At 36.4% G+C, this 27,940-nt stretch overlaps 1 protein-coding gene across 4 annotated transcripts in view; it reads left to right on the top strand.

Annotated features, from left to right (window-relative positions):
- Nucleotides 1-27,940, top strand: part of Dmxl1 (Dmx like 1) — a 143,357-nt gene that overhangs the window by 8,619 nt on the left and 106,798 nt on the right. For all 4 annotated transcript variants that reach the window (XM_041659694.1, XM_041659693.1, XM_041659692.1 and 1 more), the window contains exons 2-9: nucleotides 1,520-1,645; nucleotides 4,738-4,809; nucleotides 8,190-8,268; nucleotides 9,992-10,124; nucleotides 13,976-14,042; nucleotides 14,558-14,736; nucleotides 18,333-18,522; nucleotides 20,819-20,987. In XM_041659694.1, the coding sequence (XP_041515628.1) occupies nucleotides 1,520-1,645; nucleotides 4,738-4,809; nucleotides 8,190-8,268; nucleotides 9,992-10,124; nucleotides 13,976-14,042; nucleotides 14,558-14,736; nucleotides 18,333-18,522; nucleotides 20,819-20,987 (1,015 nt within the window). The remainder of the gene's footprint in view (nucleotides 1-1,519; nucleotides 1,646-4,737; nucleotides 4,810-8,189; nucleotides 8,269-9,991; nucleotides 10,125-13,975; nucleotides 14,043-14,557; nucleotides 14,737-18,332; nucleotides 18,523-20,818; nucleotides 20,988-27,940) is intronic.

The following is a 27,940-nucleotide window of genomic DNA, read 5'->3' as shown; positions in this document are numbered from 1 at the left end:
GAGTTTCATCAGAAATAATTCAATGAATTTGGTCCATTTTTAGGACGGAACATCCATCCATTTCTGAAATTTCTCTAAGCATGCTTCTGCCATTTTATAATATGTATTTTATGCAAAATGGTGTTCTCAAAATACAGGCTTATAAAATTAAGGGATCAGTAAACTGAAAATATTAGACAGCATGCTACATTTTTTTCATAAAATATTCAGCCAATATTTTTTAATAATAAAAAAGTATATTCATCTCACTAATATACAAATTTGTTCTTACCTTTTATAAATGTTAAAATTTTTTGTATGCCAAATAATTGTTTTAAAATACTTATCATTAGTTTTTTTTTTTTTTTTTTTTAATTTGGGTTTTTCAAGACAGGGTTTCTCTGCAGCTTTGGAGACTGTCCTGGAACTCTGTAGACCAGGCTGTCTTTGAACTCACAGAGATCCACCTGTCTCTACCTCCCAAGTGCTGGGATTAAAGGCATGCGCCACCACTGCCCGGCAAAAGTTTGATTTTTTTTACCTGTTTTACATATCTATACCTTGGGCCATGCAATAATTTCTCAGTTGGACAAAGTTTTAAGAAACCCTGAGGTAGACAAAGACCAGGCAAATAAAACTCAGATAAGATACTTTGATATGAAATAGGAATAGAAGGAAGGCGGTGTAAGGACCACCTCGTGAGGGAAGGAATCAGGCAAAAGTGCCTGAAATGGACTGTCCTGGTAAGGAGTTGGGGTTTTTATTGCAAGTGTAGTGGGAAACTTTAAAATTTAGGTAGGAATTATAACTTGATGCAGTAAACATCTTTAGGAGTCAGCTGTTTGGTTTGAGAACAGACAAAGATATAAGCAGTTGGATTGTTAACAGTAGGGCAGGAGACAGATGATGAAGTTACAAACAGGGATGATAGCATTCAGTGAACATAGAAGAAATGCATGTGGTTGGTTTCAGATGGGCATAGTGATATTTTATTTATGTTTTATAAATAAAACTTGCCTGTAGACCAGAAGGTGAAACCAAGCCATTAGAGGGCAGGCAGTGGTGTCATACACCTTTAATCCCAGGATTTGGGAGACAGAGGCAGGAGGACCTCTGTGAGTTCAAGGTCACCCTGGGCTGTGCTACAGCCTTGCGGAAACATTCTGGTGGAGGTGGCTGCTCACACCTTTAATCCCAGTATTAGGGAGTCACATGCCTTTAATCCCAGCACTAGAGAGGACTATAAAGCAGGATGAGACAGGAAGTCGCACTCTTTCAGTCTGAGGAAGAGCTCTTCAGTGGCTTGGCTACTTTGCTTTACTGATCTTCAGGTTGAACCCCAATATCTGTCTCTGGGTTTTTATTATTCGTGCTGCAGTTGGGACTGATTTGTGGTGGATTTGCATATAAGAAGGAAAGAAAATAGTTCCATGAAGGCTGTCTCGGAGGCAGTTAAAATTTTTGTGTTTTAAACAATATTTAATGCAAGTTTTCTACATATTTTCTTGAAATGTCTATCATTTTTATTTTAATTGTTTAGGCCTATGCATCTGGATGTGATATTGTAATACTGGGAAGTAATTTTGAAAGATTACAGATCATCCCAGGCGCTAAACATGGAAATATTCAAGTGGGATGTGTGGACTGTTCAATGCAGCAAGGCAAGGTTTGTAATCTTGTGGTAACTTGCAGATTCATTTTGAGTATAGTTTTTGTCAGAATAATTTCTGAAATATATATTTCCTATTCAATTAAGACCTTCTTTCCAAGAACAAAGCTATACATTTCTTTGGCTCTCTAAGATGCATTTTGGAAAATGTCAGAAATTCTGATAATAATCTTTTGTTGTTTTAAAATACTTTATTTTATGTGTTTTCCTGAGTATATTTATGTGAACTGTGTGTGTATGCAGGTTATCAGTTGATGCCAGAAGAGTATTTACCTGGACCTGGATTTGACAGTTGATTGTGAGCTGCCTGACATGGGTTCTGGGAGCAGTACTTACTTAGGTCCTTTGCAAGAGTAGCAAGTACTTTTAATCAGTGAGCCATCTCTTCAGCCCCTTCTTGATTTTTGAGACAAGGTCACATTGTAAGCTCACTTGTCCTGGAACTCACTATGCAACCGCTGGCCTTGAACTCAAAGCAATCCTACCTACTATCTGTTTCTTGAATGTTGAAACTACAGACAGGAATTATTATACCCAGTTAGGAATCTGTTTTTGTATAATTTTAAGATGTAGCACAGTCTTCTCTACTAATTGAAACAAATGTAATTTTTACGTCTAAACATGTCTAAAGCTTAGTTTTTCAGCATTAGAAAAAAAAAATCAAGGCTGGGTGGTAGTGACACATGTCTTTAATCCCAGTACCTGGGACATAGAGGCAGGTGGATCTGATCTCTCGGTTCAAAGCCAACCTGAACTCTCTACAGAGTTAGTTCCAGGACAGCTAGAGATACACAGAGAAACCCTGCCTTGGAAAACAAACAGAAGAGAAAAAAAAAAAAACAATATAAATTAAAAGCCTCCTAAGAGGTTAACTTTCTTAAAAAAAAAAAGGAATAGCATTATTTTCAAAAGGCAAATTTGGTAGACATTCTTTTTTAAACGGTATTCTAGTAACTTCTGGTAAACATCGAAAGAATACATATACTAAAATCTGAAATGTTTTGTTCATTTTTAGGTCTAAGAAAAGACTTACAGAGGCAGGAGAGATGGCTCAGAGGTTAAGAGCAAGGCTGCTCTTCCAGAGGTCCTTGAGTTCAATTCCTAGCAACTACATGGTGGCTCATAGCATGAGATCTGATACGCTCTTCTGGTGTGTAGGTGTAAATGCAGGCAGAACACAGTATATATAATAAATAAATGAAAAAAGAAAAGACTTCTAGGACTTCTATTTGTATATGAAAAGTAAAAATAGTAAATTGAAATTAAAATAATTGCAGCAAATACAAAAGAAACAACATGCAGTTCTTGTTGATCATTTTAACTATAGTTTTGTAAAGTGTTCTGCTAGGAGTCATACCAGGCAACATATATACCTTGAAATAGCACCAACTAAGTATAGAAGATTAGGCCTATCTGTCTGTCTGTCTATCTTTTTTTTTTTAATTGCTTTAGCTAGCTTGGAACTTGCTATATGTGCAGGCCTTGAGCTCACAAATCTCTCTGCCTCTACCCCTTTAGGGATTAAAGGCATGCACCATCATGTTAGGTACCTAATGATACTTTTGATAAAAGGAGTTCTTATTTCAGTCTTTATCTGTTTGTTGTACTGCAATTTTTTTGTCACTTTATAGCCCTTCTTTTCAATATAGTTACAAATGCCTCTTGTTTAGTTTTTAACAGTGCTACAAACATGCTGCTCTTTAATTTAGAATTCTAAAATTCAATGAGGTGCTTTTTGTTGTTGGTGGTGTTTATTTTGTATTTTTTCCCTTTCATGCTTTCAGTGTTTGCTCTCCTAACTTTGTAGTTCTGTAATCCCATTACTATTAAAAACTTTTTAAAATACCATTTAGATTCATAAAGCTATTAATGTTGGAAATTTGATAGCTTTCATAGCTTCCAGCAAGAATGTCTTTTTTTTTTTAATGAAGATTCTCCAAGTTATGTGATTATCTAGGTTAGGATGAAGTCATTTGGTTTTATGATCAAACTAATAAAAGGTAAGTTTCCTTATTAACAGTTAGCAAAGCCTTCCTTAAAGTGTCAAGAAGTTAGGCAGGATGGCTCATACCTATAGTCCCAGCTACTCTGAAGCCTAAGCAGAAGAATTTCTTGAGTATTTGTGTATTTTTTTTATCTGTTTGGTTTAATTTTTGTTTTGTGTTTGAGATAGGGTCTCAACTGTGTATTCAAGGCTGAACTGTAAACTGTAATCAATCCTTTTACCTCAGTCTTTCCAAATTCTGGGATTACAGGTCTCTGCCACTGTTAATTAGCTGATTTCTGAGATTTTGATGGTGGTCACTCAAGCTATTTTGGTTGCTTTTTTAAAGATTGAATTCATGAAAGAATTAAGCTTGTTGCATGGTTCCAGGGTACATGAGCAGAGCCCTGGCTTCAAATCATGTATTTCTGCCAAAAAATGAAGAAATTTAAAAAAAAAACATAAAATGTTAAAAAAAGTTTAGGGAATTGATGAAGAATAGATATTATGTTTCTTTTAGATTTATTTATTTTTATGTTCATTGGTATATTGTCTGCATGTATGTCTGTGTAAAAGTGTTGTCAAATCCTCTGGAGCTGGAGTTACAGACAATTGTGAGCTGCCATGTGCGTGCTGGGAATTGAACCTGGGTCCTTTGGAAGAGCAGCCAGTGCTCTTAACCCCAGAGCCACCTCTCCAGCCCTTAAGTTTAATTTTTTTTTAAGTTAAATTATTTGTTGGGAGAACTATGAACTCCAATGATAGATAAGCTTAAAAAACTCATTTTAAAATCAGGTCAGATTTCATGTTTAGCAACTATTTTGTTGCTAAGATTCTTGTTGAAAGATGTTTTATGAATGTTCACTTCTCAACATAGGACTGTTAGAAAAATAGTGTTATATGTATTGTAAATACAGATAGAGAAATCTCTGAAAATATGTACAGAAGGTAGCCATGCTGGGATTCTAATCCCGTATATTCTCAAGTACTGTTGGATGAAATCATGTATTTGTATATTTAAAAATGTAGCCATAATAGTTATTTCATTTACTCTTTTGTTCCATAAGTATGTTAATCTATTTATAATTTTCTTTCTTTTTAAAAGATTGCAGCATCCTATGGAAATGTCATCTCTGTTTTTGAACCAGTCAGTCTTCCAAAAAAAGGGAAAAATTTGGTTAGTAGTTTGTTATTTTTCTTTTTTGAATTGAAATATGTTTAGTATAAAAAAGAGGGACTCAGCAAACTAGTATAAGTTGTTGACTATAATTGAATATAAATGTTTAAGTTCAATGTTCATACTAAAATATAATTAAATTTTTTATTGGAATTGAATTATACTAAATTGTGCCAACCAGATATCTTAAAGTGCTTTGTTTTCCTTCTGACATTTTTATTTCATAATAGGCAAAGAACTGATAACTTTAAGTTTAGAAGTTACTTTATTGCTACTATGAGATACCGTTGTTTAGCCGTAAGTGGCACTTTATTCTTGGTTTATAGAGCATGCTTAAACAGTTTTCTGCCTTTTCGTGTGTATTGTTCTTACGATTACATGATTTGCTTTTAGTATTAAGTCATTTCTAGGACTTTGTTTTTTGCTTTTATTATATCATGTAATATAGTTGCTATCAGATCAATAGATGTTCTCTATAAGGAAAATATATAAGAAATTAGTTTCTTAATTAATAGTTGATAAATATAACAAATAGACCACATTCTTTTGCATGTCTGTGTAGTCACCATAAATTTTAAACCAGTGATTCCTAACCACAGGAAAGCATCAGCATAGTGAAGTGAGACAGAGTTAGAAGTTGTAGGATTGCTTTCTATTTCTGTTGCTTTTGCCTATAACCTTCTCTGCTCAACTCAGAAATTAATTGACATTTATTCATTCTTAATAGGATGATATATTAAAGTTCAGAAATATAACGAATTAAATAGTGTTTTAATGATAGGAATACTCTTATATAGCTTCTGATGATTTGGGAGTCATTTTTACATGAATCAGGAGTATCTTACAAATTACCCCCCCCCCACCTCTCACTCCTTTCCCCTCTTTTTGATACAGAATCTTGCCCTGTACCCCAAGACAAGTCTGGAATTCACCATTAGTTCAGGTTAGCCTTGAACTCTTAATTGTCCTGCCACAGCCTCCCAAGTGCTGGTTTTACAGGCATGTGCCACTATGCCGGGCACTCACCAGCATTCATTTTCAAGAACAGTTTCCAAAATTCTGATTTTTGTTAGTGTCTTTAGGTTATCTAGTTAACCCAGTATTAGAGGGCCTTACCTCTGTATTAAGTGACTGGCAGGTGTTTTGGCAGAGACACATCTTTACAGTGTACACAAATGTTCCACACAAGGAACACAGTTTTTCTAACTCAACAACTATCTGCTGAATGAAGAAAATAGTTTGGAAATTAGTTTTGTTAAAATGCCTTTTTTGTAATAATAGATTATTATAATATATATAATTATATGATATAATTGTGTTTTTTCTTTTTAAAATGAATATTATTCTTGTAAATATAATAGTGTAAAATACTCAGTAAGATCAGACTAATTGTTACACAGTATTTCCCCTTGAAGGGGAAAACTGGAAAAGACAGAGTTGGACAAAGTCTGTAATACTGAAATCTAGTTTCAAGCACTCCTTAGATTCTTATACGAAAGATATTTTCGTTTTTCTTATGCATTCTGGAATATTTTTTTTTTTTTGAAATGGTGGTTCTTTATGAGAGGTATACTTTTGGATTACTGTTGGTGCTGGGGACGTACCTCAACAATGAGTGCTTGCCTAGTAGTGTATACAAAGCTGTTAGCTCGGGGGCTGGAGAGATGGTTCAGTGGTTAAGAGCATTGCCTCGTCTTCCAAAGGTCCTGAGTTCAATTCCCAGCAACCACATGGTGTCTCACAACCATCTGTAATGAGATCTGGTGCCATCTTCTGGCCTGTAGGCATACATGCAGACAGAATATTGTATACATAATAAATAAATAAACAAACAAATAAATATTTTTAAAAAGCTGTAAGCTCAATCCTAAGCACTGCAAATAGCAGTAATAAAATTATTAATATTCTTAATGAATTACTAGTGAGTTCTTTTTTGTTTGTTTGTTTTGTTTTTCGAGACAGAGTTTCTCTGTATCATTGGAGCCTGTCCTGGAACTCACTCTGTAGACCAGATTGGCCTCGAACTCAAAGAGATCCGCTTGCCTCTGCCTCCTGAGCGCTGGGATTAAAGGCATGAGCCATCACTGTCTGGCTATTAGTAAGTTCTTATGTTCAGCTCGTAGCTTAGCACTGTCCAAAACTGTGCGTATATACCATTGATCCATCTGTGTGTCTAGTTCTATTGAGGACTGATGTTCATTGTGCTTGAGAGCTATTCTGGCATTCCTAAAAGGGTATTCTGTAGTCCACGTCTGGTATCAAAATCACCTTAGGTATTGGTTTAAAGTCCATATTCTTGTGCTTCAAAGTGCACTTTTTGAACTTGAATTTTTGGGTATATATTTGGAAACTTGAAATTTTAATAAATATCTTAGAGTATTCTTTGTTGTGTGGAAGTCTGAGAACCATTGCAGTAAGATAGTTATTTATGGGCTAACTTAATAGGTCACAGTTTGAACTTAAAATGAACTACAATAGAAATTGTTGGGTTATATACTAGTACTAAGGGTACCCATGGTTTTCATTTGTATATGTAGTAGTGCCACATGTATTTTTTTAAAATTTATTTCATGTGCATTGGTGTGAAGGTGTCAGATCCCCCAGAAACTGGAGGATAGGCAATTGTGAGTTGCCTTGTGGGTGCTGGGAATTGAACTCAGTCTCTCTGGAAAAGTAGCCACTGCTCTTAATCATTGAGCCACCTCTCCAGCTTTATTTTTTTTTAACTGTTTGTAGATTCAAATAAAAGATGTTTGAAAGAATGAGAAAGTCTTACATTAGGGAAGTAGTGCATTTCAGATGGAGATGAAATATTAAGAGAATATTTAAATTATTTGACCCATGGACACACATTTTAAATTTCCCTTCAAGCTTTAGTGTAATAAAATACACATATTGTAAACAACGTTTGACATGAGGATAGATAAGCTATATGCTTTTTGGTTATTTATATGCAGGATTGACTTTCCGATCCCAGCAATGGATAGTCTGTTAATAGTCTTTTTTTTTTTAAGAGTCCTCTTTATCATCTAATTCAATGATTCTCAGCCTTCCTAATGCTGCGACCCTTTAACACAGTTTCTCATGTTGTGCTGACCCCCAACCATAAAATTATTTTCATTACCACTTAACTAGTTTTGCTGCTATTATGAATCATAATGTAAATATCTGATATGTAGGATATCTGATATATGCCCCCCAAAGGGGTCTTAACCTACAGATTGAGAATCACTGATGTAATTCCTTTTCTCTTGACTGAATTATTTTGTTCTCAAAAAAAAAAATACTGCATTGATATGAGCACAGCAAATGAGAACATGTTTTTTTTGATATAAAAGATGCTAATCACAATTAACTAACTGACTTTTTTCTCATTTTAGGAACTTTATAGTCAGTGGCAGAAAAGTGGACAATTTTTTTTGGACTCAATAGCACATAATATAACTTGGGATCCCACAGGTAAGGAATTTAAGAAGATTAGTTGGAACAAATATCACTGAACTAGTTTGTTTTTATTATTATTATTATGTGTTTCATCTGTCAGACTGTGGTGAATGCAAAAGTAAATAAAGCAAATTGTACCCTTTTGCTTCAAGCAACAATCATTTTCCTACTTTTGTTCTGTGGGTTGGAATTGCTACAGAGTTTTGTGGGAATGCCTTGTCTCTAATCCGGGGATTACCTGAAGTACCTTGAAATGTGAATCTAATTAAAATCACATATTGATTGGGCTGGAAGATCAGAGAACTGGGAGCAGCCCCAGTTGCTTCTTTCCTCCCTTGTCTTGCAGTTCAAAAAGGTACTATCTACACCCCACCTTATCACTTCCTGTCTCCACCTCCCGAGTGCTGGGATTAAAGGTGTGTGCCATAAGTGCTGAAATTAAAGGCGTGTGCCAGCAAGGCTCAGCTTTCATGGTTAACTAATGACTAGCTCTGCCCTCTGATTTCCAGGCAAGCTTTATTTGTCAGAACACAAGCAAATACCACAAAACAGTACCTTACTTGTAAAGGATTCAAAAAAGTCTTTGTTCACATATGTGGCCCTTTGGCGAGTTCCCTTGTTTTCCATGTCACCTCTCTCTCTCATGTGGCCTTTTCAGCGGAGTAGTATTTTTACATGGTGATTAAATTTTCAAATTGAAAGTTTAAACTACAAGTACTCTTAAAGCCTCCCTTATCTAGGGGATTTTCCTGTTTCATTCTCTGTTCAAAACAAGGTAGAAGTGTAGGTAGTCAAGAAATAAGAGAAACAGATTCCATTCTTGTTGAAAGGTGTAGAAAAGGCATATTGCATGGGGGCCTAGCTATAGACTTTGTAAAATCATAGCTAATTTTTATAATTCTAGAAAGCTCTGAATTTACAGATAAGAAAATTGAAATTCAGAGACTGCCCAAGTAGATCCGTTTTGGATGGCTAATTGAATGATGCCGACAGGTGGACTTGTGAATTTCTTACCTGAGTTTGTGCTTTTGCTGGGCTTTTTCTTTTCTTTGTTTCCTTTTTTCCCACCTCCCTCCTTCCTCTCATTGCATTTTGTTAGGATTTCTTATAGGATCCTGAGTGAGGGATCATTTCCAAGAGTATGGCCTCCCTACCAATTGCTGTAACACACAGTAAAATTTCTTTTCTCTCTCTGAACTGATAACCTGTAGATAACCAGGGAGGAGTGGGTGCTCATTGGTCCTCCCCCCAGTTATCATTGTCTGTTAATAATCCTCAAGGAAAGGACAGGATTCATGGGATCATTTCCTTCCAGAGCAGGATATTAACAGGTCTGGTCTTTTAAAAAAATATTATTCTTTTGTTTTTATACACACACACACACACACACACACACACACACACACACGTATATATGTATATATATATATATTAAGATTACATTATGTGTATACATGCATGGGCGTGTATATGCTGTGGTTCATATATGGGGTCAGCGGAAAATTTGCAGGAGTTGGTTCTATCCTTCCATCATGAGAGTTCTGGGACTAGAACTCAAGTCATCAGACTTACAAGTAAATGCTTTTACCCAGTGAACCTTCTAACCAACCGGAAATAGTTGTTTTTAGAAACTGTGTTACATGTTCTAGTATTATAAGATTCTTGAGTCTGTATCTTAACTCAGTGTTAACTACCTACAATAATAAATGGTGAATAATACATCTGTATATTTCTTTAGGTAATCGTCTTTTAACTGGTTCCAGCTGTCTGCAGCTCTGGTGTAATACTAACTCAAGAAAGCAAACTGAAGATGAAAATCCAGATCGAACAGGTCTTAACTTTGGAGACTGGGTGTGCATTTGGCATTGCAAGTAAGCATTTGACTAGATAGTTTAATTGGTAAACCTGTCCTGCCATATTTTATTTTATAAGTTGTTTCTATATGATTTTTTAATTTACTCACTGTGCGAACAGACAATAGAATCTAGAGTTAGACTAAATTGTACTTAGGTTGGCAGTGAGATGGCTCACTGTGTAGTTGCTTGCTATAAAGCCCAACAACCTCAGTTCAGAACCCATGTGGTAGAAGGAAAGGACTGATTCCATTCCAAGTTGTCTTTTAACCTCCACACAATTGTCATTTATATTATGTTGCTGTTGGACAATTAAAAATGGTGCATGGAAATACATTTTCTAAATACATCAAAGCTAGAAATTGAAAGAGAAGGAAAAATTAATAGATTTGACTATACAAATAAAACATTTCTTTTAGGAAATAAAAGTTGGAGTGGAAATAGGTGCAGTTGCAGTTAATGCGTTCTTTTAAAAATAAGATTGGTTGGAAAAGAGCGGATCATATATTAACAGAGTGAGTTATGAAGATGTGAAGAGTTGCAGTATGTGTAACTAACACACATTTTAAAAAATCAAGATTAAGAGCTCTCTCAGCTGTTCCTGCCACCATGCCTTTGTTCCTCCATCATGAACTCTAACCTTTTGAAACTAAAAGCAAACCCAATTAAACACTTTCTTCTATAACTGTCTTGGTCATGGTGTTTGTCACAGAAACAGGAAAGTAATGGCCAGTAGCAATGCCAAAGTACCAGCCTGAGCAATATAGCAAGACATTCCCTCCTATTAGAGATCCATGGCTCTGAAAGTTAGATATCCAGATTAAAAACAGAAATTATTCTTACCTCTAAAGGGAAATTGCTGTTACTTTGATGTTAGATGTTCAAAGGTTTTTCATTTTTTATTTTTCCATTCAAAAATTTCCACTTCCTCTCCTCCTCCTATTTTCCTCCTGCCCCCCCCACTCACCCTCCTTCCTCCTCCCTCCAGTCTTAAGAGAGAGGGTAGGGTACCCTGTCCTGTAGGAAGTCCAAGGCCCTTCCCCCTCCATCCAGGCCTAGGAAGGTGAGCATCCAAACAGACTAGAGTCCCAGAAAGCCAGTACATACAGTAGAAACAAGTCCCAGTGCCATTATCAATGGCTTCTCAGCCTCCATTGTCAGCCACATTCAGAGAGTCTGGTCTGATCACATACTTGTTCAGTCCCAGTCCAGCTGGATTTGGTGAGTTCCCATTAGATCAGGCACACTGTCTCAGTGGGTGGACCAACCTCTCATGGTCTTGACTTCCTTGCTCAACTTCTCCCTGCTTCTGCTCTTCAACTGGACCTTGGGAGCTCAGTCCAGTGCTCTGATGTGGGTCTCTGTCTCTATCTCCATCCATCGCCGGATAAAGTTTCTATGGTGATATTCGAGATATTCATCAGTGTGAGTATGGGATAAGGCCAGTTCAGGCACCCTCTCCTCTGCTGCCCAGGGGCCTAGCTGGGGACATCCCCATGGACACCTGGGATCCCCTCTAGAGCCAAGTCTCTTGCCAACCCTAAAATGACTCCCTTAATTAAGATATCTTCTTCCCTGCTCCTAAATCCACCCTTCCTCCATTTCAACCCTCCCACTCCCCCAAGCTCTCCCCAATCCTTGCCTTCTCTCTCCCCCTTTTCCCTTCCCCCCCACCTCCACCCCCATGTTCCCAACTTTTACCCGGCAATCTTGTCTGCTTCCAATTTCCAGGAGGATCTATATATGTTTTTCTTTGGGTTCACCTTATTATTTGGCTTCTCTAGGCTTGTGAACTATAGGCTCAATGTCCTTTGTTTATGGCTAGAGTCCACTAATGAGTGAGTACATACCATATTCGTATTTTAGGGTCTGGATTATCTCACTCAGGATAGTGTTTTCTATTTCTATCCATTTGCATGCAAAATTCAAGATGTCATTGTTTTTTTTTTTTTTTTTTTTACCTCTGAGTAGTACTCTAATGTGTATATGTTCCACACTTTCTTTATCCATTCTTCCATTGAGGGGGATCTAGGTTGTTTCCAGGTTCTGGCTATTACAAATAATGCTGCTATGAACATAGTTGAACAAATGCTTTTATAGTATGATTGGGCATCTCTTGGGTATATTCCCAAGAGTGGTATTGCTAGATCCGATGTACAAAGTTTTTAACAATTATTACTTTATGATTCTTTGGAAATAGTTGTTTTTTATTTGTTTTTTAAAACTTATTCTTCTCATCTACATTATATCATGACCTTGGTTTTGCTTCCCTCCACTCCTCCCAGTCCCTTCTTAATCTCCCCTCTCCCTCAGACTCAGATCAACTTCTCTCTTTCCCTTAAAAAAAAAAAAAGGAAAAAAAAAAGCAGGCCTCCTAGGGATATCTACAAGATACAATAAGACTGGGCACAAGCCCTCATATGATGGTTGGACGTGGCTACCCAGTAGGACAAAAAGGGTCTCAAATGCAGGCAGGAGAATCAAAATTTCCCCTCTCCCATTGATTGGAGTCCCACACGAACGAACCCCAAGCTACACAACTGTAAGGTATATTCAGAGAACCTAGCTTAGACCCATATAGGGTCTGTGATTGTTGCTTCAGTTTCTGTGAGTCTCTAGGAGCCTTGCTTAGTTGATGCTGTGGGCCATATTCCCATGGTGTCCCTTATCCTCTTTGGCGCCTGCTTCTTCTCCCTCTTCTTGTGGGGGGGAGGGAAGGGGTGCAGGGGGTTCCCCTGGCTCCTCTTAGTGTTTGACAGTGTGTCCCTGTATCTGCTCCCATTGGTTGCTGGATGACACTCCCCTGATGACAATTGGCTAGACACTGATTTAATAACAGAATATTATTAGGAATCATTGCATTGATTTTTTTCTTTTCTTTTTTTCTTTTTTCTTTTTCTTTTTTTTTTTTTTTTTTGGCTATACATGTCTAGTTCTATCCTGTGTCTCTGGACTCTTCTGCCTCTGGTTCGTGGCCATCCAGGCAGTGTTGGACATGGGCTCCCTCTCATGGCATAGGTCTGAAGTTGGACCAGTCATAGGTTGGCCACTGACACAACTTCTGTGCCACCATTGCCCCAGCCCATCTTGCAGGATGAACACATAGTTGATTGAAGGTTTTGTGATTGAGTTGATATCACCTTCCTCATGCTAGGAGGACCTGGTTATAGAAGAGATCCAGTTTGGATTCTATATCCCCCATTATTAGGAGATTTAACTAGGATCACTCCTCCTAGATTCCAGGGAGTTTACACAGCTCTAGGTTTGGTTTTTGAGACGTCATTGACATACACCCATGGCTTGCCTGAAGTAGTCATGGTGTAGGCCAAGTTGGCCTCAAACTTGCAATATTCTTAATTTTACCTTCTGAACACTGCAATTACCTGCATTTACATGACTTAGAAATATGTGTGTGTGTGTGTTTAAAGTTTCTCTCAGTACTTTTTTTTTTTTTTTGGAATATACTTAAAAGTTAGGGGCCTGGAGAAGGTCCATGGTGAAGCATGTACTTAGCATATGCAGACCCTTGAGTTCAATCCCTAACAAACAAAACAAAATGAAAACGAAAAAACCAAATTGAATAAATAAAAAGTTTCTCAACAACAACAGCACCAAAGAACTTGAGTCAGACATGGTACTCTGTAGTTCTAGCTATGTGTTGTAGAGGCAGGAGGACTACTTAACTTGGTGTTAAGACCTAACATGAACCACTTTGCAAAACATTATCTTATAAGTAGAAAAAAGTGAGTGTGAAATTATTACCAAAAAAATCTGTAAGAATATGAAACTGCTGGTGTTGAATTTGAAGAGTGCTAATTATTTTGAACCTAGTTTCCTTGCCGATTATCCCTTCTCTGTTTAATTTACAGAACTGCTTCCCAAGTTCATTTAATGAAATTTTCACCAGATGGAGAGTTTTTTGCCACTGCTGGAAAGGTAAATTTTGAAAATACTGTTGCCAAATTGTGTGTCTGTACTACATTATATTTTAAGATTATGTGTACACCTACCCTTGTGTGTACATGTATCTGTGGTACTTGTGCAGGCATGTGCACACAGAGTAAAGGGTCAGTAGTATCTTTCCTGATCTGTGTTCACCTTATTATTTACTGAACCTGAATCTCATTGTGGGCTAAATTGACTGGTCAGAACCCTCCATGGTCTTCTGTCCCTGCCTTCCCAACTGGGATTACAGGCAAGCACTGTGGCACCTGACGTTTTTTATACGGGTTCAAACTCAGATCCTCTTGCTTATGGGGCACACTCTAGCTATTGAGCTGTCTCCAGCCTCTTCTACTTTATTTTTGAACTTACAAACATTAACTGACTTTTTCTTTTTAGTATTACACCCTTACTTGATTTTTGGCTTAAGGGTAAAGAAGCCCTTAATTTCATTTTTCCTGAAAAGTATACAAGGTTATGTGGTCTTTGGATCTTTTTGTTCTCCTTAGGATGACTGTCTTCTAAAGGTATGGTATAATGTAGAAAACTGGCGGCCAGCTGTTACCTCTCCAGATAAAAATTCAGAAAAACAATCCCAAGGAGAAATTGACTTTTCTTTTGTGTATCTGGCCCATCCACGAGCTGTAAATGGATTTTCCTGGCGTAAAACAAGCAAATATATGCCAAGGTCAGTTGATTGGTTGTAATGTCACTGTGTGTTACAAGAACATAACCAATTTGACTGATTTTCTTACTTGGAGCCTTTGAAGATCAGGGTTATAGTCGATTGTTCCTGGCTACATAGGTCTGGTCAAGTATGGTTCATGGTTACTATAGGGATCTCAAAGGGAATTTAAGACCAAGATAATTTATTTCCATATCAGATGTCTTTGTCACAGAGTTCTACATGTTTTTATTTTCTTTATATTTTCTATCCTATTGTATTTCCTTTTACAGATTGATGTTTGTGTGGACTTCTTTTGACAGTTATTATCTTCATTTTGTATTTTCTGTTGTATATTCTGACATTCTTTGTTAAAGCAAGCAAACAAATTATCCTTTATTGAAAAGACAACTTTGAGAAAAATAGAGGTAATTCTTTATATTATCATGCCCTGAGTTAGATATTTTTCTAACCCATACAAGCTCAGAAATGTGTGCCTGTTAGTACATTTCTTTTCTGTGGTCCTTGAAAAACTTAGTTTCACATAGAATGTTTATGGTAAGTTACATAGATCTAGTAAGTACATCTAGAAATCCATCTTGTACTGCATGGCAGTGCTAGTTTGGTTATCCTACTCTTAGCCTTTGTAGTGCTGTTGAGTTTTAACATCTGAGATATCAAGTCGAATTGTAATGTTGTACCTAAGTCATTTCTTGAGTTTATTTTGCTCTTTTGGACCAACAGGATATAGAGGAATTCTAGGAAAAGTAGTAATTCTGTTCTTAATTTGTAGAGTTTTCAAGCTAAGAGAATGGTCTAAGTAATCAGTTTTGTCAGCTGAAAAAAACCTCGCCTCAGATTCACTTATGTTCCTAGTACTCTGTTGCCTACATACATAAAGATGTGTTTTGAATAAAATGATCTAATTGTGTATGTTAACTCTTATTTTGAAAGTTGTGAGTGACTCCAGCTTGGTCATCACAAATTTGGCTTTTAAACCTATCTGAAGAGTACTGTTTTACAGTAACTAACTTATTCTGATACATAATAAATGGAAATTATCATCTGTTGATGCTACAACCATGAAAATACTAAATAGGCTTATGAATCACTGAATTTTCTAAGGACTAACTGAGCTTACTTAAGTTTTGACAGAGTCATCACAGTGAAGGCTGAAGCAGACTTTTAGGGGCACCTGCAAATAACAATGAAGCATTTTTAGTTACTCTCCCATCTCTGCCTGTGGATCATTTTATTATGTTATAGTCTCTCTTTTTCTCTTTTTAATGTGGCAAAGTTGAACACAAAGAGACTGTTGGATTGAGAAAGAACAGTAGACATGCTTGTGTAGTGAACGTATACTTCACTATTTAAAAAGTGATGACTATAGAGCAGGTTGGGAGGTTTGGTGATACCCTGCAGGAACCTCCAAACATTGGTTGAAGATAACAGGTTGCAGAACCATCTTAGCTTCTGATTTCATCAGTATAAATCAGATGTTGAAGAGCTTTCTGTGAGGTTAGACATTGTTTGCTGCTGATTTTATGTGATGTGTCAGCTTTGTATCAATGTTAGACCAGTGGTTCTCAGCCTATGTGTCAGGGTTGAATGGCCCTTTTACAGAGGACACCCAGGACCATAGGAAAACACAAATATTTACATTATATTTATATTATGATTCATAATAGTAGCAAAATTGTAGTAATGATGTAGCAACGAAAATAATTTTATGGTTTGTGGTTAATACAACATGAGGAACTGTATTAAAGGGTTTCAGCATTAGGAGGTTGAGAGCCACTGTGATAGGCCATCAAGGATATAACAAATGTAAAAGAAATGAGGAAGGAGAGCTCCAACCAATTTCATGAGGTACTTAGAGGACACTGCAACTAAGAAAGAAGCAAGGGAGACCCTACCAAAGAAATGTGTATATAATTTCTATATCATATATATGTATGTATGTATGTATATGTATATATATGTATACACACCTTAACCTAACCCCAATCCTAACCAGTTGTTTATATAATCTAGATATTGACTAGCTATCTTGAGGATTATCTGCCAGTTTTTTATATTGACTAGATATCTTGAGAAGTCAGTTGAAGCTGTACACACACTAAGATCATTACTCTCACCTGTGTTTGATTTGTGACCTTTCTGACTTGTTTTGTTTCTCTTAAATTCTTTCACTTCATCTGATTGCCATCTAGCTCACCCTAAAGTTACTACTTTCTACTCTTCCTTTGTAGATGTTTCTACTCTGCTAGTTACTTATTGACAATATGAACCTTGAACTTTTGGTATTGTCTCTTGAACCTTTGACTTTTGGTATTGTCTTTTGATTTATTTTCTTCTTGATATATTTGCTTATTTTTTAGTTTCATTACTATGGTTTATATATATGAACACATAAGATAGAGGATTTAGGTATAGGCAAGGGAGAGAAGAAAGGAAATGGAAAGGAATGGATGCATTTTGGTTATAAGGTATGAGAAGCAAGAAGTCCAGGAAGAAATAAAGAGGGAGGTAAGGGGTAAGACAGGGAAGAAGAAAAGAAAATGTGGCCTAGAGAGGCTGAGAGTGATGTCAGAGGACAGAGAAAGGGAAGAATGGAGAAGTCATGAAGAAGAGGAATGCAAAAGAATAGAAAGAAAGATGGGTGAGAGTGTCCGACAGGGAGAAAGGTGAGAAAATGGATTAGGGAAGTTCAGGTTGACAAGGTAATCATGGCAAACATGGTTTTTGCTGCATTTTTCTTTTGTGCTACTTGTCTTTAATCATATAAAGATGGATGATAAGGTGATTACTGTAGAATATTTGATTTCGCCCCCCTTAGCTTTTTTCCCTTTTGTTCTTGGTTTGCTGCCCACTCTCAGCCCCTCTTTTACTTTCATTTGCTAAACTCTCTGATAGGAGATTTCTTTGTGATAATGACTATATATGCTTTTATTTTGAGACTGCCATAAGAGAAAATAACCAAAAGTTCAGAATTACCGAGGATGGATTTGGTTTGTGCAAGTCTGTCATGAATTTTCTTGCACATCACTGCTTTGGACTTAGGCAGGCAGGAAGAGGATGAGGATACTGTATGGTTACATCAGCTTCTTAATGACTTTGTGCTTTGCAGAAAGTAAAACTTGAGCATTATGAAATAGTTAAAATAATGGTCATTCACTGAATAAATAGGAAACGTTTTGGGTTTTTTTTGTTTGTTTTGTTTTGTTTTTAAGAGACACGGTTTCTATGTGGAACTTGCCCTGGAACTCACTCTGTAGACCAGGCAGGTCTTGAACTCTCAGATCCTCCTGCCTCTGCCTCCTGAGTGCTGGGATTAAAGGTATATGCCACCACTGCCTGACTCATTTTTTTTTTTAAGATTTTATACATATGGATGGAGGCTAGAAGAGGGTGTTGGATTCCCTGGAACTGGAGTTAACTGGACTTAATTAGTGCTAGAAATCAAACCGTGGTTCACGACAGGAGCAGCCACCTAACTGTTGAGCATATCTCTGGCTTTTACTTGGTTATGTGTTTAAGTATGTATAGAAACACTGCAGAATGTTTATGATGCATTGTTATGTAATTAGTATTGTCTCTAAAATATTTTTATTCCTCAGGGCTTCTGTATGTAATGTACTGTTGACTTGCTGTAAAGATAATGTATGTCGTCTTTGGGTAGAAACATTTTTACCAAATGACTGCTTGCTATATGGCGGTGATTACAACCACTGGTGTGAACCAATTAATTTAACAAATAACTTCAAGAGAAATGCTTCCAGTAAAGACCGAGTTCAAAGCGCTCTAGAAGTAAGTGTTTTCATTATTTTGTGTGTTTCTACAGATTTTAAAATCTTTAATATTTTTTCTTTCAGCTATATAGTAATATAAGAAGTAGTATACCTTAGGAAATCAATTATCAGCAATGTTCCTTTTATCTTCTTAAGAAAATACACTTAAGTTGTTTTTTGGTTTTTGTTTGGTTTTGTTTTTCGAGACAGGGTTTCTCTGTGTAACAGTCCTAGCTGTCCTGGAACTAGCTCTTGTAAACCAGACTGGCCTGGAACTCCCAGAGATCCACCTGCCTCTGCCTCCTGAGTGCTGAGATTAAAGGCATGCACCACCACTGCCTGGACTCTTAAATATTTTTTATAACACATAAATGGTCTTTAATTATGTGATTAATCTTAGTTTAACTAAACCAAAATGATAGTAACAGTTGACTTAACGAATGTAAAGTCTGAGCATGCAAAGATTTGATTATAAATTTTATTTTCTCTTAGCGTTCATGGTAGATTTGTTCACTGTATTCTGCTGTACCCTTTGTTATTTTCAGACCCACCAGAGCACGAGTGTTCATTTTACAAGCATTGACAGTAAAAGTCAATGTTTGATGTTTGGGCTAATTGAATATAGAACACATTTTGCTCTTTGGATATGAAGTTTTACACTGTAGTTCCAGGATGCTATCAGTCTCATGCCAGTCATCCTGTCTCAGTGTTCTGGGATTATAGTGTGAGTCTATTTCTGATTGAAAATGGAATAAAAATATTGACTCTTAGTGATTTTTTTCCCCTTTCCTTTTCATTTCCTTTCTTTTTTTCCTCTTCTCCCAAATGTTTTCTCTGTGTAACCCTGGCTGTCTTGAAACTCCCTCTGTAGACAAGACTGACTTGGAACTCAGAGATCTGCCTGCCTCTGTCTCCCAAATTCTGGGATTAAAAGTGTCCATTAACACACCTAGCTTTTTACTGCCCCCCCCCGCCCGCTCTCCCCCACACAGGGTTTCTCTCTATCTTTGGAGCCTATCCAGGAACTAGTTCTTGTATATCAGGCTGGTCTCAAACTCACAGCAATTTGCCTGCTTCTACATCCCCAGTGCTGGGATTGAAGGCATGTGCCACCACCACCCGGCACTGTTTTCTTAGTATTAAAGCATAAAGTGTCTAGAAAAATTTTTTTTTTAATTTGTATGGGTATTGGACATGTCCTAGTTAGGGTTTCTATTGCTGTGAAGTAGCACCGTGATCATGGTAACTCATATAAAGGAAAACATTTAGTTGGGGTGGCTTACTGTTTTGAGAGGTTTCGTTCATTATCATCGTGGTGGGACATGACTGTGTATGGGCAGGCATTGTGCTGAAGAAGGAACTGAGAGTCCCACATCTTGATCCTTATATAGGCCCCAGTAAGCTTATGGAGGCTATTTACATTTAAATTACCACAGAGCAACTTTTTTTTTCTTTTGATATTTTGAGACAGGGTCTCAATATGTAGATTTGGCTGTCTTGGAACTCATTGTTTAGACCAGGATAGACTCAAAGCCTCAGAATCCGCCTGCCTCCTCCTCAAGAGTACTTGGGATTAAAAGCATGCACCATGATGCCCAGCTGAACAACTATTTTTTAATGGCTCAGAATCTAATTAAACTGTATTGTATATTAAACAATAGAATGGCTTTGTGTAATAAGTACATTATAAAGTATTAGACTAGGAATCTTTGCTCTACTTTGCATCTTACTAGCTAGATAGCCTTAGGTTCTACGTGAACTATTTTATGTTATAAAATACTAAAATAGCAGTGTTTAAGCTGGATACCACACAAGATCAGATACAAACCAGATAACCTTGTACATGATGGTAATAACATTCACTACTTTGTAATTACAGAGAGTAAGCTGTGGAGAAATCTGTACACAGACAACATCTTGGTTGTATTTTGTTTTACTTTCGGAGACAAGGTCTCATTCTATAGCATTGGCAGGCTCACTATAGACCAGGCTAGCCTAGAACTCAGTCAGAGGTCTTCCTGCTTCTCTCCTAGGTGTTAAGATTTAGGTGTCTACCATTATGCCCACCCTATTAGTTTTTGGAGTGTTTTGTTAATTGGCTGGTTGGTTTTTATTTTTTTTTACTTTTAAGTTCTGGAAGTTGATTTTAGATGTTGAAAAACAAATGTGAAAAGAGTAGGTCAGATACGTATTCTTCAACATTCAAATTTGTGTGCAAAGAGGTTTTTTTACATATGAATTTACATAAAATAACATATATGCCATTCTGACAGTCATAATGTGGCAGTCATTTTACTTTGTTTTAATTTATACAGGTAAATCTGAAACCTTTCCGTAGAGGTCGGAGGAGATCACTTGCTCTTGTAGCACATACTGGCTATCTGCCTCATCAGCAGGATCCTCACCATGTCCACAGGAACACACCTCTACATCCTAATGCACTTTGTCACTTTCATATTGCAGCCAGCATCAATCCAGCCACAGGTAATTGACTCGGTAGTGAAATATGAATTATTAGACTAGCAAAGCCACATAATCTCAATCTACCTATGAATTTAATTATTTACCACTTGACTAAATATTTTCTTTTTTTTTTTGTTTTTTTTTTGATTAAATATTTTCTGTGAATATGAAAATCAGGAGCCACAGCTGAGGGACTTGAAGTAGTATGTCAAAATATTTTTTTAATAAAATGAAAGGTAATATTTGCACATAATTAATACCACCTTTATAGAAGGAGGACAGTAAATGACTTTTTACTTTAGTCCATTTCCCTAGAATGAAACTACAGTTTTTTTTATATATCTTATAGAATTTGGCCCCTCTCCCTTTTCCCTGTCTTTTTAGATACAGTCTCATCATATAACCAAGTATGGCTTTGATAGTATAGAATATTATTTTTTTAATTGATATTTATTGAGCTCTACATTTTTCTCTGTTCTCCTCCTTTTTTCCCCCCTCCTCCCTTCAGTCTTCCCCCAGGGTTCCCATCTTGTCTTTTTCTACTTCCTACTTCCCATGTAGATTAGATCTATGTAAGTCTCTCAGTGTTCTCATTGTTGTCTGTTTTCTGGGATTGTGTTTTGTAAGCTGCTTTCTTTGCTTTATCTTTAAAAATCACCCATGAGTGAGTACATCTGATAATTGTCTTTCTGTGTCTGTGTTACCTCACTCAAAATAATGTTTTCTAGCTCCATCCATTTTCCTGCAAAATTCAAGCTGTCTTTATATTTTTCTGCTGTGTAGTGCTCTATTGTGTAAATGTACCACATTTTCCTTATCCATTCTTCGGTCGAGGGGCATTTAGGTTGTTTCTAGGTTCTGGCTATGACAAACAAAGCTGCTATAAACATAGTTGAGCACATGTCCTTGTGGCACGATTGAGTATCTTTTGGTTATATACCCAAAAGTGGTATTACTGGGTCTCGAGGAAGGTTGTTTTCTAGTTTTCTGAGGGATCGCCACACTAATATCCAAAGGGGTTGTACCAGCTTACATTCCCACCAGCAATACAGAAGTGTTCCCTTTTCCCTGTAACCTCTCCAGCATAAGTTGTCATCAGTGTTTTTGATCTTGATCATTCTTTTGTAAGATGGAATCTCAGAGTTGTTTTGATTTGTATTTCTCTGATGACTAAGGATCTTGAACATTTCCTTAAGTGCCTTTCAACCGTTTTAGATTCCTCTATTTAGATCTGTACTTCATTTTTTTTTTTACTGGATTATGTATTCTTTTGGTGTCCAATGTCTTGAGTTCATTGTATATTTTGGAGATCAGACTATAGAATATTCTTAAGCATCAGTTAAACATAACCAATTTCCATGGAGCTAGAAATAGCAGTATTGTACTTTTCAAGGAAATTTAGCAATCACATTATCAGTTAATTACTTGAATAGAATTTTTCCCACCAGAATGAGCTCTGCTAAGTCAAAGCATAGAGGTACTTTTCGTAGGATTAAAAATTACTTTTGATCATGGCATTTATTTGGTTGACAGTACTCCTAGTTGTAAAAGTATCCGCAAGCCAAGAAAATATCAATATCAGTATATTTATCTTCATTAAAATATTACTTCAGTTTTGGAATGACCACCTTTATCAAATACATTTATTGACTGTTTATAAATACAATTACCTATAAGGTCAGTGACATAATTTTGAAGGCCCCTGTTGAGTGAGGAACAGTATTAGATACTCAATGATATGAATGAGGTCCTTGGTTTGATTGCATTACCTCAAAAAATGAAATAAATTAAAAAATCAGCAATATTACAAGAATTAAAGAAAACTTGATTTCTCATATTAATGAAAAAAGCCTAAGAAATTATTGATATAAAAACTCTCAGTTCAAGTATGGCATCTCTTTGACATGCTTTCAATAAAGACAATTAAAACTTTCTTTAGATTGTAAATCACCAAGAGAAATTGTAGTGGCATTTCAATTGTATTTTAATAAATAAAGACTGCCTGAAGATCTGAGAGTGAAACAGTCCCACTAGTCAGCCTTACACACCAGGTGATGGTAACCTACACCTTTAATTGCAGTAGCCACAATGACATACTTTTCATCCCAGTATGGAAATCGTGTGGTGCATGCCTTTAATTCCAACACCAGAGCGGAATACAAGATGGAGGGAAGACAGCTCTCAGACACAGTTTACTACTGGGATTCCAGGAGTCAGGATCGCCATTTCAGACTGAGGTTGAAGAAAGAGCCAGTGGCTGGCTGTTTTACTTTTGGGATCTTCAGTTTGAACCCCAATTTCTGACTCTGAGTTTTTATTAATCATGCTTCATTGGTACCCAAAGTTTTGGGGTACAAATTCATGTGGATTCCGACTCCATGCCTACCAGGACCAGCTCAGAAAGTCCACAGCCTAAGGTCTCCCATCCCTGCCTGCCTGACTTGATTTCACCTACTAAGTGGTTTTACCCAATTTGCACTCACTTCCCGCTACCCCCTCTGCTTTCCTTGCCACATGGCAACTTGCTCAACTTCTGGTTTGTTTTCCCAGATAAAAATTTGCTGAAATCTCCTAATAAATTTCAATAAATTTGAAAGTTATGATGGCAGACTGTATCACCATCCAGGAATTTAATAACTTTTGCTTATATTATAGATGATATTCTGCAAGTCTTATATGGTTTTTCTTATGCATCTGTTTTTCTAATATTGGGACTTAGCTTCATTTTTCGTATTATATCTTTATAAAAATGGTTTGATAACAGAGCTAAGACTGAGGCACTTTTAGAAATGATACAGTCTTTATGGACTAATAATGAACAGCTAGCTGACAGGGTTTATACCATTGAAAATCAAAAGTTACCTGAAAAAATTAATACCATTGAAAAGGATAACATTAATTTGACAGAAAAAAAATTCAATCCATGTCAAAGGATGCTGAAAATTTATCTGAAAGAATTCATACTGTTGAATTTGACAATCAAAATCAGTTAAAAAGTTATATAGCTTAGCAGATAAAATATCTCTCTAGGAAAGCACTCTACAAGCCATCCAAATAATAACCAAGGATGAGAAGTTATCATTAATGGAAAATTTTCATACCTTGGAATCATACGTGCAGATTGAGAACCAGAGGTTATTTGAGTCGATGAAATCATTAGAAAAATTCACAGGTCAAGAGATTCAGTCTTTACAAAAGACAGTGGTAAAAATATTTGAAACGAGTGAAGAAATTATCGCAACTGATGAGCGTGGGCTGGAGCTACAAGGATAGGATTTAGCCTCACCAGTATGTGTCAGAATCAGAGATGACTTACCAAGGATTCTAGCTACCCACCCTGTAATCTCCTCTGACAAACCATCCATTACTAAATACCCAAAAGGATTCAAAGGCTATAAATGGCAACCTATGGTATGAATGATCTAAAGGAAATTAAGCAAGCAGTGGTATTTTGAGGCTTACATTCACTATTTGTTAGGGAGATGGTGAAACTTATTGCTTCAAGCAATAAGGCTACATGACTGGCTTCAATCACTTTCATTGGTCCTGGAAGACAGGTCACAACTACTTTAAAAATGCTATTGGAGAAAAGAAGCAAAAATTTTAAAACACCAGGGAAAAAATAAAAGGATTTGAGGCTTCAAGATCAAATTCTTGGCGAAGATACTTATGCTGATTCACAGAAATATGATCTTTATGATGACCACATCTTGTCCCTATGCCACACAGCAGCTTTAAAGGCTTGAGACAGGATTCAAGAATCAGGAAAAAGAATTGAACCTTAAACAAGGCCAAAGAGAACCTTTTAGTGATTTTTTTACAAGCATTTAACTAAGGCTGTACAGACCCAGAAGGAGTAACAGACCCAGAAACTAGACAAGTACTTATTGAATCTCTGAATTTTGAAAATGCAAACTTAGAATGCAAAAGGATACTTGGACCTTTAAAGGTTAGATCAGCACCAGTGGATGAATGGATCCTGCACACAATGAATGTTGAGACATTTGATGATTATGAGGCTTGGATCTGAGAAGCAACTTCCAGTGGTATGAGGAGACATTAAAATACCAAATGTTTTAATTGTGGTAGAATAGGACATCTGAGTAGAGATTGGAGTCAAGGCATTCCTAGGAATGATGTCTCTTCTGGGAAATAAAAAAAAAAAATGGTCTCAACCTTCTGGATTATGTAGATGTGGCAAAGGTTGACATTGGACCAATGAATGTTGATTGACAAAAGACAAGGTAGCCTTGTACAATTGGGAAACTCCTTACAGGGGGCTTCTGGAGGCCCCCGGGTAAAATGTGGTCCAGTCATTCCCAGTCACTGTGGAGGACATGTCTCACCAGGAAAATCAAAAAATTCAGTGCCTGCTGTAAAAAAAAAAAAAAAAAGAATCATATTGTTCTGGATAGTGGATTAAATGTGGAGGATGAATCAAAAATTCCAATAAGAAATAGGACACATGTATTTTGGCAGACTTCTATAAATGATCAATGACCAAAGTTAAGAATGCGAATAAATAGCATTGTAATTGAGGGATTACTGAATATGGGTGCAGATGTGACTATTATTATTCCAGAATCTTGGCATCCAAATTGGCCTTTTCAAGAGGCAGGTGTTCAATTCCTGGGAATTGGAACCCTGTCTCAAGTGAAACAAAGCACAAGATGGATTGAATGCATAGGGCCAGAATGACAGAGAGGAAGGCTGAGGCCATATGTGGCTAATAACACAGTGAATTTGTGGGGTCATAACCTGCTGCAGCAATGGAATACCAAGATTAACATGCCTGCAGTCACAGAAATGCATATTTCTGGGAAGGATATTATAAAGTATTATTAAAAACGGTCACCAGCCATTCAAGCTGTACAAGAACACAAAACAACTAGCAAACCTTTAGAGGTACCAAAGGCCCTACCTTTGAAATGGTTAACTGAGGAACCAATATGAGTTAATCAATGGTCTTTAACAGAAGAGAAACTGCAGATTTTAGAACAGCTGGTACAGGAGCAGCTAGATGCTCACCATATTAAAGAATCAACCAGCCCTTGGAATTCTCCTGTATTTGTTGTTCAAAAGAAATCTGGTAAATGGAGAATAGTGACAGATCTAAGAGCTGTCACCAAGGTAATTCAACCTATTGACCCTCTACAGTCTGGAATTCTTTTGCCTTCCCTATTACCTAAAGGATGGCCTCTTAAAGTTATTGATTTAAAAGATTGGTTTTTTTTCACTATATCTTTACAAGGAAAGGATAGAGAAAAATTTGTTTTCATGCCTAATTTTAATATTCCTCAGTCTGCTTGGAGAGATCAATGAGCTGACCTCCCACAGGGAATGCTTAATAGCCCCACCCTATGCCAATACTTTGTAATTCAGGCATTGTAAATAATATATAAACAGTTTCCTAAATCTATAATTTACCATTACATGGATGACATTTTGCTATCTGATTCAAATCTAGATACTTTAGAAAGAATGTTTGAAAAAGTAAAATTTTTTGAGTAAATGTGGATTACAAATTGTTCGTGAAAAAATACGAAGCCCCTCAAAAAAAGTACAAAGAGGAGATTCTGTCAATTATCTAGGTTATAATAGGTTTATAGAAAATTAGAACACAAAAGGCACAAATTAGGAAAGAATGGTTGTAAACTCTTAATGACTTTCAACAATTATCTGGAGACATTTCCAGTCTAAAATCCGCTGGTGGCATAACACCTGACCTAATAATTCATTTAAACAAAACCTAAAATGGTGAATTGACAGCTGAAGCTGAGAAAGAATTAACTGTGGTTGAAGAGATATCACAGGAGGCACATGTAGATTGGGAGAATCCAAATCTTAATTGTATTCTAGTCATATTGCCTTCCAGAATTTCCCCAAAAGGAATTTCAATGCAGAGGGCAAATATTAAATTAGAATGGATCTTTTACTATCTAAACCAAGTAAAAAAATTACAAACTTATGTGGAAAAGGTCTCTGAATTATTTATAAAAGAAAAATTGAGACTTTGTCAACTAGTAGGAATAGACCCAGCAGAGTTTATAGTTCCTTTTAATACTGATGAAATTAAATTATGGGAAGACAGTGAACCCTGGCAAAGAGTTTGTGCTAATTTTTTAGGAGAGATTAATAGCAATTTTCCCAGAAACAATAAAATTAACTTTATAAAGAAAACTACTTGTATTCTTCTTTGCATTGAGTGTGACACACCAACAACTGGAGCCCATACATTCTATGCTTTTTTTTCTTGTTTTTTTTTTTTTTCCTCTAAGAAAGGGTTTCGCTAAGTAGCTTTGGTGCTTATCCTTGAACTCACTCTATATTCCAGGCTGGCCTTGAATTCACAGAGATCCACCTGTCTCTGCCTCCTGAGTGCTGGGATTAAAAGCATGTGCCACCACTACTTGGCTCATTCTATACTTTTTAAAAGCAACATTAGTTTTAAATGTTTTACATTGGTTTTACTTTTGTATCTTGTACACAAATTTTGTATATTGATACATGCTTGATTAATTTTGTTAAAATAATTTTACATACATTTCTAATCTTGTTCAAGCTCATTTAACAAATTTCAGCTCATTTAACAATGTAATTAAATTCCTAGTCCTTGAAAATTATTATTATCAACTGTTTAGGATAATTAAGAAATATAGTTAGTAGTTAATCACCTAGTATAATCAATCTTGTAGTAACATTAGGTGTGTTTTCAAGGTCAGACAAAGATGTAATTTAGATAGATATGTCATCTTCAAACACTTCAGAGATCTATAGGATATGGCATTTAAGATGTTTTAATAACCTAAGTTGTTCTTTTTTATGACAATGAGTCATTTGCTCCTGGCAGCACCAATATAGTTCAGAGAAGATAATGGACATCGGTAAAACTCCACATGAATTTACTTTCTCTGTGGCAGAAGTAAGCCACTAGGCAAGAAAATGCCCCTGCCTCACCTACTGACTTTATGCTA

Source organism: Microtus oregoni, unplaced genomic scaffold (assembly GCF_018167655.1).
Source record: "Microtus oregoni isolate MIOR12 unplaced genomic scaffold, Mior012 000011F_ref0000422, whole genome shotgun sequence".
NCBI classification, from domain to species: Eukaryota; Metazoa; Chordata; class Mammalia; order Rodentia; family Cricetidae; genus Microtus; species Microtus oregoni.
This window is presented reverse-complemented; position numbering and strand designations above follow the sequence as displayed.